This window comes from Scophthalmus maximus, chromosome 1 (assembly GCF_022379125.1).
Source record: "Scophthalmus maximus strain ysfricsl-2021 chromosome 1, ASM2237912v1, whole genome shotgun sequence".
Classification (NCBI taxonomy): domain Eukaryota; kingdom Metazoa; phylum Chordata; class Actinopteri; order Pleuronectiformes; family Scophthalmidae; genus Scophthalmus; species Scophthalmus maximus.
Window position 1 is genome coordinate 3008021 of NC_061515.1, and position 14934 is coordinate 3022954.

Consider the following 14934-nt stretch of genomic DNA (forward strand, 5'->3'; position numbering starts at 1 on the left):
ATAAAGTCTCCTTTTCCCTCTTTTCCTCTCAGGTCTCCCACGCCTGGGTGCAGACGGAAGCGAACCGCATGAAAAGAGAAAGGGGGGGGGGGGGGGGCTGTTCTATACCTCTGTGGATGAAACTGTGATGCTGGCCTGGCTGCAAATGGCTATCGAGGCTACAGGCTGAGCCGGAAGTGGAGGCAAGCTGGGCCTCCGGGGAAACTCTGTGACACTTCGATAAAGTCAAGACCGGCTCTCGGGCCCATTTTCTGAGGACTCGTTGCATGAGAGGGAGAAATGGCACAGACGTCAAGTTATTCCTGACTGAAAGCCAGGTGGCAGCAGGGGGAAGACTGAGGAACGGGAGAAGAGGGGAGTCATCTACAGCTGTTTCTCTGGAGGTGGCGAGGTGAGGGATTTCTCTTTGCACCGGGACGCTGGTGTGGGGTCCTCCTGGGGGTGGATGGGTGTCAGCGGTGGGTGCGAGGCCCGGCCCAGCAGCCCCTCCAGGCCAGACCCAAGAGGTCAAAGGGCAAACAAAGAATTGTAATAGCTACTGTGCAGCCCAGAGCAATGCATCAGAGATGCCACGGTACGGTCGAGCAAAAAGCCGCAGCCAGTAGCATGTCAAATAAAAATTGAAAAAGGACAACACCGGCGACCACACACACACACACACACACACATACACACACACACACACACACACACACACACGCCACTGATCAACGCAGTACTGTTGGTGTAATGTACGTGGGTACATTAACAAAGACAACAACGGAGAGACAGTCAGGTGCTGGCCAGCGCGTTCACGTGGGACAACCAGTTTGCACAAAAAGCTGCAACACAAAAAAAGCTCTGAGCCTCGACACGCCGGGGCCGTCGTGCACCGTTTGCCTCTGTGCGTCGACGCGACTGCAGAGCGGTGATGACTCCCGAAAGACACGAGAAAAAGCGATATCGGACAGGATATCATTTTCAGGTCATCACGGGGGCACGATCACGGGCAGGTCGAGGACGGACGGACGGACGGACGGACGGAGGGGGGGACAACTTGAGGAGAACCACAGGACGGCGGATGCACAGGCGCGGCGGCAGTGCATGTCAATAGTACCTCTCGTGGTCATAGTCGGAGGAGTAGGCGCCCTCAGAGTAGGCGCGGGCCATCCGAGTGGAACGCAGTAACCTGACTGCTTCCTCTCGGCAGATCGGGTACACGCGGTGGTTGCGGCTGGTGGGAAAACATCACAGCTGATCAGCATTATGCTTTTCTTGCGTTCCACCACAAGGGGCAGTAAAGGAATTAGGAATACACGTATGAATTCCCGTCGCAGACTTTGTCTACAAAATCTGTCTGAATGAAAATGTAGTAAACCAACTCAGAGTTTCAAAGGGAGTTCGTCTGAACTGAGGAGCAATAGACTCTTTTACACGCTGGACGTGTCCACTTGTTTGTCGGGGGAAGAAAAACCACCTCTGCTGGACAAAACTTCACAACCACAGAACACTCAACACCCATTTTCAGCATTGCCCCTCGTCACCTCTCTCGGTGGCTAAGAGGAAAAGAGGGATAACGTATTCATGGCTCGTTTTCGGAATCACACTCTCTCACAAGTGAAAGGAGAAGAAGGCCTATATGATAACGAGGAGGTGAAAAGAGAGAGAGAGAGAGAGAGAGAGAGAGAGAGAGAGAGAGAGAGTAAGCAATGCTGACAATGGATGGATGAAGTGTATGGCCAAAGAATAACTCATTTGCCAAAAAAGGAACACACATTTAGTATATATTTAATCTTCTGCAGAGGAAAATATATACTTTAATACCACAACACTCGGGGCATCGGCAAAGGGCGAGTGACACAAAGTGGCCTCAGGATATTCACAGACCCGCGTGGCGCGACAGCCGCCTGTGGACTCGCAATGAACCACGTGGTGGTCGCGGGACATAGTGACGGAAGACATGCCAGTGTCAGTGCCATGTGTTCCACACCCTCAAGACAAAACAAAAGAGGCGGGGCTTCATGCACGCTCAGGTAGGAGTCTACCTGGGGTCGCTTTGAGGATCGTCGACAGGCCGCGTATGTCTGGTTCGAGGTAGGGTGAGGAAATGGCTGCGGCCACGTGGAGGGAGGAGAGAAGACGGAGATGGGTCTGAGATGGCGCAGAGCAGGAAGCCGAGGAGGAGGTGGAAAGAAGACAGACGGAGAGAGAGAGAGAGCGAGAGGCTCGGAGATAGAAAGAATCGTAGGCAGACAGATGGAGGCGTGAGGGAACTGAGGGGGAGAGATTTCTCGAAGAAGAAACGGGACGAAAAAGAGGCAGAGGAAGCTCAGAGGAAAAGGTTGATGTAACAGTTTCAAAGAGGGGGGAAAAAAACAGGCGAGGAAGATAAGAGAGGCTGAGAAATGGAATGGTGAGACATCTTCCTCAGCTTTACCACACACACACACACACACACACACACACACACACACGCACACGCACACTGAACACACCAGCAACATTCGCAGAGGAAAGTCTAAACATCGCTGTCACAGAAAGTTAAAACCATGCACATGACATGAGATTTGTTCTTTCATACACAAAAAGTAGGAAACCAGTGCGAAAATGAAAATGAAAAATAAATAAATATATATATATATATATATATACTAGCCGCACCAAAAATGTTTGTGTTTTTAAAAAGAAATATATACTATAGGAGTTCTGAGACGAATCCGAACTCCCCATGACTCACTCGCTGTGTCGTTTTCAACCCTTTTCAATAAATAACTGGATGCTGTTAATTAAAGCGGCTGAAGTACACTCGAGTGAGCACCGTCCCAGACAATTTAGATAAGTGCATTTTCTGCGTCTGACACTGATTTAGGCCCGAGCCTCAAAAATATCAAATAAAGTTAATTGGACGCGGGGGTTGGGGGGGGGGGGGGGGGGGGGGGGGGGGGGGGGGGGGGGGGTAGCTGCGGTACGGCGGTGCCAAGGCTATGATTGGACTCTTGGAGCAACATTCTCCGGCCCTCACGGAAAATAAATGCTGATGGAGGATAACTGACCGCTTCCACTTGACCACCACTCTTCCGTATAGATAGCGAGATTCATGCAAACGCTGCAGACTGTACGCAGCGTTTACGGCGTTGGCTCCGAATATTTATAATATTATTAATAATAATATATATCGAAAAAAGTGCCTCAACAAAAACCCTGTTGATTACTTCTCAGGAGCCGAGACCGGTGTGCATGTAACAGTTCTGAAATAACCGTACGTCCGATTAATTCGTTAATTTCTGTCAGCGGTCTGTGGTGATACAATTTGGATACATTACGGAGGAAGGTATCAAGGTTTAGAAAATCAATATATCACTGTGTCAGAGTAAAATATTTCCAAGGAAGGGAGTTGCTCTTTAAAAAGAGAAAGATGAGCGCTCGCAAACAAAACACGTGTGTAAATACGCGTCCCTGCATGTTCTACTCATCAGACCCCACTTGTGCTCACAGTACAGTATCGTCATCTGTTCACGCATGCCCACATGCATGCACCTGAAGACGAGTGTCAGCATGTGTGTGTGTGTGTGTGTGTGTGTGTAGATAGATTTAGAAACAGTGTAGTGGCTGCACCAAACCCCTCACATCGTGAATACACCAGACACTGCCCCCTGCTGGCCTGGGGCGGGTGTGGGCACATTTGCTCGTGTTTAGCTGAGGCATTCAGATCCGTTTCTCATATCTCCAGAGTAACTCGAAATAGAATATCTCCGAGCTGAGCAGCTAAAACCTCTATTTCCTTACGTCTACTCAATATTTCAGAGAAGAAAAAGACATCCTCCTCCAATAGTCCTTAAAAGAAAAAGCTGAAGTGGGGTAAAATACATCATCACTGCATGAAAAATAATGTGAACTAACACAGAAAAGGAAAATAAAAACAGAATACACGTGTGTACCCGAGGTCAAGGGTCAGCCCGGTGACGGACTGCGGCTCTAGTTACCTGGAGGGCGGGGGAACGCTGGGCGAGCGTGACCGTGCCCTGTTTATGTCGGACGACCGAGAGCAGTGGTTGGACGACAGCACCTGCTCGGGGACCGACAGCGTGGAGCCCTGGAAGTCTCTGCCGTTTGTCCGGTAGTCTGCGGAAACAAGAGCGGGTCAGGGAGAGAGGGGACAGAGGGACGAGACACAGATGCTTTACAAAACAAAATGATCTGCTCATGTATTTCCCCTCAATATGGATTCCACTTGAGTGAAAGAGCTAAATCTGCGGCCCTTGGCAAGGACAAATTATGACTGCCACTGACGCATATCCAGGTAAACCACCCGCTCAGACGAAACGTAGAGTTATGCTAAATGTCATTCTGCACAGGTGATGGATTCTCCATTTTCATTACGCTGAGTCGCCGCATTCCAAGAACGAGAGCTTTGTTCCGACAAAGGTGCATTTCGTCTGCTGTGTTAACACTGTGCATCAAACATGAAAATAGCCTTTTCAAAAATCAGAAGCATCATAATGATATTTTTTTTTCTTCTTTTTTTACCCCTGCAAGACTGATTAGTCCATTTCAGTTGAAATAGTTCATTAACCGATGATCGGGCATGTCCAGAAGCCGAGCTTGAGGTCACTGCTTAGTACTGTGAACGTTGATTGATATTCAATAGAGTGTATAGCACATTCAAATGAGTCGGATTAATCTCTAAAGTTGGAGAAGAAGCAAAGGTGGGAAAAAATTGGAGGTAACGATAGAGAAATGATGACCTTCACTTATGGAAGTTTGATATGTTAAAGAAGACATAATATGCTTTTTCAGTTTGTAGTTTTTTTGTGTATGTAGGTCTGTTAACATTGGAGCATGTAAATATTTTCAAGTAATAACCCAAATTAAAATTATGAAATTGAATATGAATTGAAGTGGACGCGAGTCAAACTCTGAAATGGTCCCATAGTGTAATTTGACAACCAGTCCCATGTAGTTCCTGTCTTTTGTTCTCTGTTTCATAAACAGAGGCTAAAGCCAGAATAAACGTGTCCTTTGCAACATGTTTGCTCCATTATGACGCATATGAGGGAGTTTGACGGAGAAAAAACATCTGCCCTTTCCAAACGGCGGCTCGGACACGGAGCCTCTCGCCGCCAAGCGATTAACTTCCACGCAGAGGCCGAATGAAGTCTCTTCTTCCTCTTGACATGCTGCTTCATGCGTGAGCACAACCTGCCCGTTACCACGCGTGAAGCAGAGAACCTCTGCCGACAATTAGAAGGGATGTAACGAGGAGGGTGGGTCTGCGTCAGTGCAGAGGGACCGAGGGTCAAACAGAGATTAAAACGTTCTGTGCCTGCGAAACTCAAAAATGAGAGTTTGCACTTTGAAAATTGACCTGGATCCACGAAAAAAAAAAAAAAAGATTCTAGTAACAGCAATTACACTTTGAAAGACAAGAAGTAGTAATTACTAGTGGTCACTTTCATTTTTATGTTTTTTTTTTAAAAACAAAAAAAAGGGACCAGAAAATTAGAAACCTGGGAGTTTATGTACCAAAAAATAAAAAGCGCCGTCCGTCAGTAACTGAATCTATTCTCTTTATTCTCTGATGCATTTTCCTTTTTCAAATTCTTTTTTATTTATTGTGATATTGAGATATGAAACATGACCACATGCTGGAGCAAAAGTGCAGGCAGCCGTCTCCCAAACAACCAACAGCGTTCCTGCAAACAAGGCTGATGCAGATGTTGTCAAAGACTATCTTTAGCTTGGAAAAACTTTTTTTATGGCCTAATTACTTATTTCTGCATAAATATAAGTACATTTTCTCCCACCACGCTTTTCTGATGAGCGCCGGTGGCGAGTTTTGGTGAGAAAAGGACAATAAAGCCTGGTGACAAATCAGATTTCACAGCATCCGAAGCTTGTATTGCGGGTGAATTCATTCCCACATATCAGTGAGTCTTGAACTGCACGTTAACGTGACCAGGGTGCATTACCTGTTATTACCCCGACGCCGTCTTCACAATCGTAGTCTGAGATCTCGCTGTCACTTATCCGCTGCGACCCTTGGATACGAAAGAGACGGAGAGGGGAGAAACGAAGACATGGGGAACACGGGAGAGAGGAAAAAGGAGGCACACAGGACAGAACGAGGAGTGAAAGGGACAGATGGAGAGATGGGGGAAAACAGGGAGAAGTCATTTACATTCGCCACGGTTCATCCATGCAGTGAAACAGCGGCACATGTTTGTATTGTGCCTGCCTGGTCTGACTTAAACCCTCATTGGGTAAAGTGAAGATTCTAAGTGGATCCAGTAAGATGTGCACACACACAGGCCCTATGCTCCACACACAACAAACCGTCCTACGAGAGAGCATTTTGGCTCATATGTGTGAAACACGTGCGGCGGCTTTAGCAAACGACGCCGCATTTCGCTGCTCGACCTCAAGGAAACACAGCAGGTCTGAACTGTGACACTCAATTCACATGCGCAGGGCGGAGGTGGGCGCCGGGATGTGACCTCACTGCTCTTTCTCCGTCCTCCACAGCAAACCCTCGCCCCCCCCCCCCCCCCGTCCCCCTCTCTTTTAAAGTACGACACGCTCCCCGCAGCCCCGCCCGCCGCCTGCAACCGTTCAGTCCCCTTAAATCAACTGGACATGTGACGAGGGGGCGGGGGGGGGGGGGGGGGGGGGGGGGGGGGGGGTTCTTTCCTTTTTCAGAAATGACAAGTGCTGCACTCTGGCAACCTCTCGTCTCAGTTGGCTGGAAACTTTTTATTTTTTACAGCTGTCAGCTCTTTCACCTCACACTAACGCAAACGCCCAGAAAAAGTCGTCCTGGTGGGGGGGGGGGGGGCCTTAAGTGTCTGGCGGAGGCAGCAGATGGCTGTACGGTTATCTGAGGCCTCTTATCAAGTAACTGGTCAAAGAATATGAACGTGGCGAGAGGAGGGGGCAATGAAAAAGAGCTATTTTGGGGTTTTGCATGGAGGAAATATGATAATAATCATATTAATGCACGAGGATAATCAAAGCATTCTGGGGTTTTTTTCTGCATATACCGCCACTGCTTTGGGTGAAAAAAGGGATCACAGCAGCAGAGTAATGTACCACGTCACATGACAATTCCATGAACACATTCACATTCAAAACACACAAACACGAGCAAGTCAGAAGGGGCTGCGGTATTCTGACACCATTCTCTGATGGGAATTCATAACAGGCAACAAAAATGATAGTAATGAACATACGTAACAGAGGAAAAGCAGCTGGTCGCCGTCAAATGATATTGTATCTGTCAAGACTGATAGTTTTCACGGCACCACAATAGGACGAGGATCGAGTCTTTTTCGGGGGCATGGTTGTGGGTCGCGGGGCGGGATTGTGACGTATTCAGCGGGTGAATACGAGGGGGGGGGGGGGTGGACCACTGTGTCCTGAATCTCTCTTTCCATGGAGTGTGCACGCGTTCGCCTCCCGTGGGTGGATTTCAAACGAGCGGTGTACAATTGGAATCCATGCGCGGCAGCCGAGGGCGTGCACCACCCTCCATGGAAAAACACAGGGGGGGGGGGGGGGAAATCAGGGCACGGGGAATTGTGTCTGTGTGAAAAGAAAAAAAAAAAAAAGGACAGGAGAACACTCAGATGCCCCGCGGGGCGGCGCTGCCTTGCGCAGGGCGCGGGTCCTTTACCTGAGTTGTACGAATGTGAGCCTTTGTCTGTGAAAGCAGAAGCAGTAAGGTTGATGTGACACGGGCGGCAAAGACAAAGTATGCACGAACTACACAGATAAACACTTTAATAACCCAGAGAAATGATGGGAAACCGGTGAGGAGCGGGACTTGGAATTCAACCAAAACAAACTTTGAAATGGACGAAGCGTAGGTCAACTTTTTTCCCCCCACTTCACTGAAAGAATATTTATCCGTTATATGACCTGCAATTCATATGACCACTGCTTATTGTTCTCCTGTATGTATTTATACTATAGTGAAGTTGTTCCTTCAGGTAAAAAGAGTAAAAAGTCAAGGGCTGACTTATGGAGAACCTAATCAAATACTTGTATTGTTGCAACATAGCTCCGTACCTTCGTCAGCTCTCTATTACCAACAATTGCTCTTCATATATTTTTGATGCGGACAGCGACGGACGTTACTGACTCTGAGGTCGACAGTAGAGTTTGAGAGCTCAGAGTTCTGTGTCAGGGACGGCGGCGCTACGTACTCTGCAGCCGCCTCGTCGGACTCTCTCCGTGAAGCTGCCGGCGCTGCGTGTTGGGGGAGGCGCGCGGGAGCGGGATGGAGGACACGTCGTGCGTCTGCAGCTTGTACCAGTGGGGCTCGTCGTCCAGCAGCGCCGTCTCCAGCTCGATCAGGATCTGTCACAGGAGAGGGGCCGTGAGCTCGTCCCACAGAAAACCCCTTCCCGTCTTGCCGAGGTGTGTATTCTTTTTTTTTTCTAAAGAACTGTTTTACACAGAAAATGAGCAACTACAACAAATCCCCCTGTTCAGGTTGGACAAAGACTCCGACCGTCAAGAGGCTCCATCAAGGGGCTGTGACCCTGATTCAAGGGGACGGGCCGAGACTCTGTCAGTGAGTGTCCCGGACGGGTCGGGGTGTGGGTTCCGCTTACCTCTCCGAGGAATTCGCTCTCCTCCTCCCTCACCCGGGCCTGGTCCCACAGCGTGATCTCCAGCATGCGCTCCCGGAACTCCCGCCGGTGCACCGGCGAATACATAAAGGTCTGGTTCCATTTGGGCTCTAAGGATTTCTTTACTGTTTTTGTTCTCCTCTTGCTTTTGTCGCTGGAGGAACAATAATTCACACTGTTTTTATTTACAACCACGGTAGAGAAGAGCCACGAACACAACAGACCAGCAACAGGACACATACTGTTTAAAGTGTTCCAAAAAGGGAAATCAATCTGTGCTGCCGGCTAATGCTCAACGCCTTCCTGGACTCAAAGAAATGACGTGACATCGAATCAATGTGGTGGGTAACATGGGCAGATGAGCGGCCGGTAACTCGTCCTTCTCTTACCTTCTGTCGGGGAGGAAGTAGATTTTGACGTACGGGTTCCTGGGCCGACCGTCTTCCCTGGGGGGCAGATCTTTGGCGCCCAGGATGGTGACAATGAGTTGATGGCCCACTTTGTCGTACCACAGTTTGACCTGCAGGGGCAGAGCAGAGACATCCTGCTGAGAGACAAATCAGGGCCCCCGATGAGTGACAGAGGCAGCACACAGGGAATAATGCAGGAGAAGACGAATGTCATCAAGTCAGTGGTCGAGTAATTTGCGTGGGTGCATCTGTGTCGTTTTATCGAGGCCCAGCTCGTGCGCACCGACAGTTGCTGACTACAGCCTATAGGGTCTTCTCCTGTATTTGCCCTTCAGACGAAAAAGAAGGAAGACGTCTTGCTGCTAAGATGATGTCAGATCACATGCTTGGTGGGAAAAGGTGTTTTTTATTGAAACGTGGCCTTATTGCGTCATTGTTAATATGGTATGTTAATGCTAAAGATGTCAAAATAAGATTGTGAGTCATTTTTTTTCGTCTCTGTGGTAAGAGACCCTCCGTTAGTCAAAAGATGTTGTGTGCATGGTGCCACACTTATTATATTATCTGTACCTTTGGGTATTCATGTAAAATGTCTCTCGTTGGAAACTTCCCTTGATGTATAAAGTTTACTGATGGCAACTGAGCGCAGCCGGCTTGAATGTCAATATCTGGAATTAACAGCGCGTCTGCCAGTGGCGATGATGATGCGTCTACTGTAGTGATGTTCTTTCTGATAGTCAACGGGCATTGATGTGGAGAAATCAATCATGCTGTTGCAAGAGCAGTCGCAGACAGTTCACACTGTAAGGGAAGTATGGACTCCAAGGGGGAGGCACTTAGAAGAAGGAGAAACGTCCAACAGAAGCCTTAAAGACAGTAGATGAAATGAGAAAAAGGAAAACTTCTAAGCTCTTGTCCATACTTCTGTGAAAATGTGATTATGAAAAGGGTCCGCGCCGTTTGAAACCGCCAGCTATACATGCAGCAACGCAAGAGCGAGAGAGAGAGCATTCAATACAAGTCGATAGATCTGCTGTTGGCACAAACAGACGGCGGGGGGCTCGCGGGGAAACTAACGGTACCCAACAATCTCTACACTAACTCGTCGCCCACCGAAACACCACGTACGGTGCGATCTGAGAACACCGCGGCGCCTGTGAATTGGCCAAATATTTTCCGAACAACATCCGTCTTGGAAGCTGAATGATTAGCGACATGTGTGTTGACACACACCGCTCGATTATAAACTGTGCAAATACACAGTCTTTTCCGGCGGTACAAACATCAAACACACACGCACGCACAAACTCAAACGTCGATGACATGCGCCTCAGCTCCGTGTCATGTGTTTTAGACACAGACAGCTGCACACTCGCTTGTGCATAGCAATATTTTTGCATCGAATCGCCATATTAAAGTTTGTTGAAGATGCTCTGAAACCAGACATCAAGACTAACCGACTCAAAATTACAGAGTCACACAAAGTGATTCTACAACAGGACCAGCCTGATGTTTACGATGAAATAATAAAAAATATTTCATCGAGTCCCGGTTTAAACCATCCAGGGCCTTTCTGTGTGGAGTTTGCATGTTCTCCCCGTGTGTGCGTGGGTTCTCTCCAGGTTCTCCATCTTCCTCCCACAGTCCAGAGACATGCAGGATGGGGTCAGGTTCACTGGAGACTCTACATTGACCGTAGGTGTGAATGTGAGAGTGAATTGTTGTTTGTCTCTGTATGTGGCCCTGTGATAGGCTGGAGACCTGTCCAGGGTGAACCCCGCCTCTCGCCCAATGTCAGCTGGGATTGGCTCCAGCCCCCTCGCGACCCCTTAAGTGGATTAAGCGGTAGACGATGGATGGACTAATCTGCAATTTGAAATTCAAACGAATCCTGTTCAAGCTAGATTTGGTTATGTCACAAATACAGAAAACCACTCGCTGTCGAATATGCGCAACGCACATTCTTCCAGCTGTGGTGAGTGCGCCGCGCCGCCAGTGTTATTCATGTCACACTGAAGCAGAAAACAACCCAAGTCTGTTGTCCCCCCCCCCCCCCAAATAAAATCATTACCAAACAAGATGCGGTCCAGACTCAGCAGAAGAAATCAGGCAGTGGAAGAGTGTCTCTTTAACTGTGTTCAGATTAGTCGAGCATGCAAGCCGCCCGAGTACAATGATGTGAATGGGTTAAAAAAATGAGTAACAATAACTGTCATCATACCGGTGATGCCAAGAAATCAAAAGAGAAGAAAAAATGACACAATGCACTGCACTGAGAGGGGAAACTTGAAGCTGCCATTTTCCCCGGGGGAATGCATTTTCCAAAGTATGGAAACAGAAAAAAAAGGCCAGTCAACAGTCAATGAGCGAAGAGCAAATAGGAGATTGTGCCCTGCAGACAGGGCCCATTACCTGGACCCTAGGGGCAAAAGGCGTTGTTCTTCTACTAAGGCTTTGGCTCTGGATAAGCAAAATTAAACGGCAAAAAAAAAAAAAGAAAGGACAAAAAAAAAAAAGAACATACAGTAAAACCAAAACCCCACAGTACAACAACAAAAACTCACAATACACTGTTAACACAAGTGGAGTTTGCAGTTTGACATTGGAGATTTCGGTCTTTACATCTTTACATTTATGTCTGTGCTTCTCTGCTCCTCTCTGCTTTATCAAAGATCACTTCAGGACCCGCACTTCTCCGCACACAATTATACATCTCTCTTCTTTCTTCTCTGGGCCCTTTCTCCTCCTGCCTCAGAGCTTTGCGTCACAGCGACGTGAACCCTCTGTCGATTTCCTTAAAAACACAATTTCCTTGAAGGCTGCTCCAAAAATAGCGCGCTCCGACAAGTTCCCTGCCGTGTGGAATTACTCATCAGGCGCCGCAGCTCGCACGAGGTGCATTCAGAGGAGCGAACGGCCCCAGCGATTAGCTGTTCACGGATTTCAAGGGCAGATGCAGCACAAATACAATGTGAAGAAAAGGGGCTTTTTGCAAATCGCGGGGCTAATGCTGCGTTCCAGTTCACCTCGGAACTCGGAACTCGGACCCCGGAAGTCGGGATAGTGACTTTTCCTCCGACTACCAGGGGCGCGCCATTTGCAATTTCCGACCCGGAGGTCGTGACTCCGAGTTTCCGAGATCACACTGGAAGCGATGAACCCGACTTCCAAGCTCCGAGTTCCGAGGTGAACTGGAACGCAGCACTATTCTGATTGGCCGACAGGACGCAGTTGTGCCGCATGCTGTCCGAAAAATGACTCCGCGGGACGCCTCGTGATTATTAAGATTCAATCCCAGTGGCAGTCATAACCCGAGCCTTTTCTTCTAAATATCGATGTTTGGAGGAAACACATTGTCCGAGAGGTGTAACCCAGATGCTAAAGCTGTTTCCCTCGTGGATCCTGAATTTGAGCGGTGATTTATCTCTCGCTTTAATTCAATCCTTTTACCCGTTTACCCCAGGAGGCATTTTATACGAGATAATGGACAACACACACACGGTAACCCGATCTACAAATCCTGCGCTGGGTTTTGATAAAGGGCCAGCTGAACAGACAGGGTGAGAGAAGCTGTGCCTGGGAGACCTAACGGGGATTGAAGGTGGGATTTTAGATCATATAATGAACGCACAATGTGGATATTACGCTCTCTAACCTCGCCTATTGATATGACTTCAATCAAACAATGCAGCGCATCCAGAGGATCTCAGGTGCGTCAGTCTTCATGTCATGCCGAGGCCACTTACTGAAAGCTGTCCTGACAGATACTGGGGGGCGTCCCGCAGCATACTGGGACTCATGGGGGATGTGACGGAGATGGATGGGCGGTCCATCTTCTGAGACTCGAAGGAACTCGAACCTGAAAACACAGATTCGATTATAGAGGAAAGTGATGCTGGTGGTAGTTTTTGTAATTTTGGCGAACCGCGACGAGGTGAAAACGAGACAGGGGCCACAGAGAGACACCCGCAAGAAGAGAGACTGGAGGAGGGCAAGAGACAATGCCATGAGACAGAAGTGACAGAGGCAACTCACTTGATTCCAGTTGTGCATGTGTGCTGTCTGGGATCCTCGGAATATCTCTGAAGGGAGAAAAACAAAAACAATAAAACAGAAAGAGCGTGAGGCAGACGGGGAGGATCAACTTGAGCTCACGAGGAATCCACTGCGCTTTGACCCCATCGGCCTCCACCAAGCGTCCCCCTCAGCGGCACAGAGCAGGTCGGACAACGGGAACTGACGAGGCCAAGGTGCGGCCGCTCGCCAAGCGCATTCCAAAAAGACAACCCAAGAGGAGAGTATGAGCCGGGCGACGGGCTTTCGTCCCGCGCGCTCCGAGCCACGCGAGGGGCCGAGCCGCTCGCCGAGCCGGGGCCGGAGGGAGGAGCAGATATTGGGAATAAACTAGTCGACCCCAATCCTTCGCAGACCTATTCTGTGAGACCGTAAGCTGTCGTCCCCCGCGGACTTCCCGCCACATGTCTCAATATTGCAATTCGAGTTGTTCCGGTCCGTGGGGGCGGTGGTACGTCAGTTTCGTTCGGTGGAAGGCTGATCGGATTCGTTTCGGTTTGGGGTGCGCGTGTTGCCCATGAGCTGTCTACTAAAAGACGTTGTTCTGATTGAGTTCATCACATGTGAAACTATAAAATCAATAAAGAAAAAGGGCACATATTTACTGCACAACAGTTGCATTAATATCAAAAAGTCCTTCAAAAAGATTCTACATTCGAACCTATACATGTTGTACCTTACTTGGTAAGAAGCAGGTGGACAGACAATAGTGTTGGCGTTACTCGTACTTGATAAAAGGAATACAGATTTCGGCACAAACTGTCCTCCACTTTCACCAGAGCTGTCTTGTGACGAGGACAATGAGTGTGTGTGTGTGTGTGTGTGTGTGTGTGTGTGGGAGCTCTCACCCTATAGGCCGTGAGACCACCAACTCCACCTGCGGCTCAGGCTTGGATTCTAGTATGATATTGTAAACTTCTTTAAATGTGGCTCCTTGTAAAAGCTTCCCGTTCCACTCCAGCACCTGGTCACCTGCAAAAAAAAAAAAGAAAAGACACCGAGTATGACACGGAATCTTTCCAGCTCATATGTGAAACATCGGGTCGGATTTCTTTTTTCAAATACCTGGCCTGAGGTGTCCGACAGTGTCCGCTAGACTTCCTTTCCTCACTTTGGTGATGAAAGCGCAGAGTCTGCCCGATTCTGTCATCTTGCCTCCCACCACCTGCGGAAGCAGAGAGCACATGAGCACGCGCGCAAACTCAACTTCGCTGTCGCTGTAACCACGGCATCACTGTGCCATATTGACCCCCATGAGGCGTGTGCGTGTGTGTTGCAGTTGGCAGAAGCACAAATACATTGTTCTGCCAAAGAATCCTCTTGATGCCACTGATTTCAGCTGCTGCCTGCGAGGTGTGAGTCCTCCATAAAAGCATGACGAGCAGAGGGTCAATGGTAAAAATCCATCTCCGCACTCCGGTGCCGCTCGGCGGGTTCTGTTAACAGCGCAGGGCCCGCGGGCCACCGCGGCACTACTGCGTGGCCCATAGCTGTCGTCGCTCTCCACTCCGCTCGGCTTACGCGGGCATCATACGAATAAAAATCCCCTCTTAATGGCAGCTGAATGCCAACATACAAAGGAGCTTAGGGGGAGTCTGCTAAATGAAATGGCTTTACGTAACCGGCAGGAGCCAGGGAGGGAGGTAGAGAGCGAGGGGGGGGGGGGGGGGGGGTGGAGACGGGCCGCGAGGGCGAGGCTGGCAGCCTAACTCACGGACCGACGGGCCGAGTTGGTCGGTTGGCTGCTGCTGAGCAGACACAAACGTGCCATTTCAGGAGGCTCATTCAATCAGTAATGATTTTTTTCCCCCCATCTTGCTGCTCACTGTTCTCTCTCTCTC

General features: G+C 49.0%; 1 protein-coding gene across 37 annotated transcripts in view; it reads right to left on the bottom strand.

Annotated features, from left to right (window-relative positions):
* Positions 1-14934, bottom strand: part of rims2a (regulating synaptic membrane exocytosis 2a) — a 118355-nt gene that overhangs the window by 35855 nt on the left and 67566 nt on the right. For 10 of the 37 annotated variants that reach the window (XM_047335531.1, XM_047335240.1, XM_047335102.1 and 7 more), the window contains 10 exons: positions 14159-14258; positions 13942-14065; positions 13055-13101; positions 12766-12878; positions 8999-9129; positions 8592-8763; positions 8181-8334; positions 5949-6017; positions 3963-4101; positions 1097-1213 (listed from right to left, as the gene is read on the bottom strand). In XM_047335531.1, the coding sequence (XP_047191487.1) occupies positions 1097-1213; positions 3963-4101; positions 5949-6017; positions 8181-8334; positions 8592-8763; positions 8999-9129; positions 12766-12878; positions 13055-13101; positions 13942-14065; positions 14159-14258 (1166 nt within the window). Of the gene's footprint in view, positions 1-1096; positions 1214-2024; positions 2091-3962; positions 4102-5948; positions 6018-8180; positions 8335-8591; positions 8785-8998; positions 9130-11431; positions 11480-12765; positions 12879-13054; positions 13102-13941; positions 14066-14158; positions 14259-14934 lie in introns of all 37 variants that reach the window. The other 27 variants (XM_047335473.1, XM_047335392.1, XM_047335435.1 and 24 more) reach the window with 6 other exon arrangements.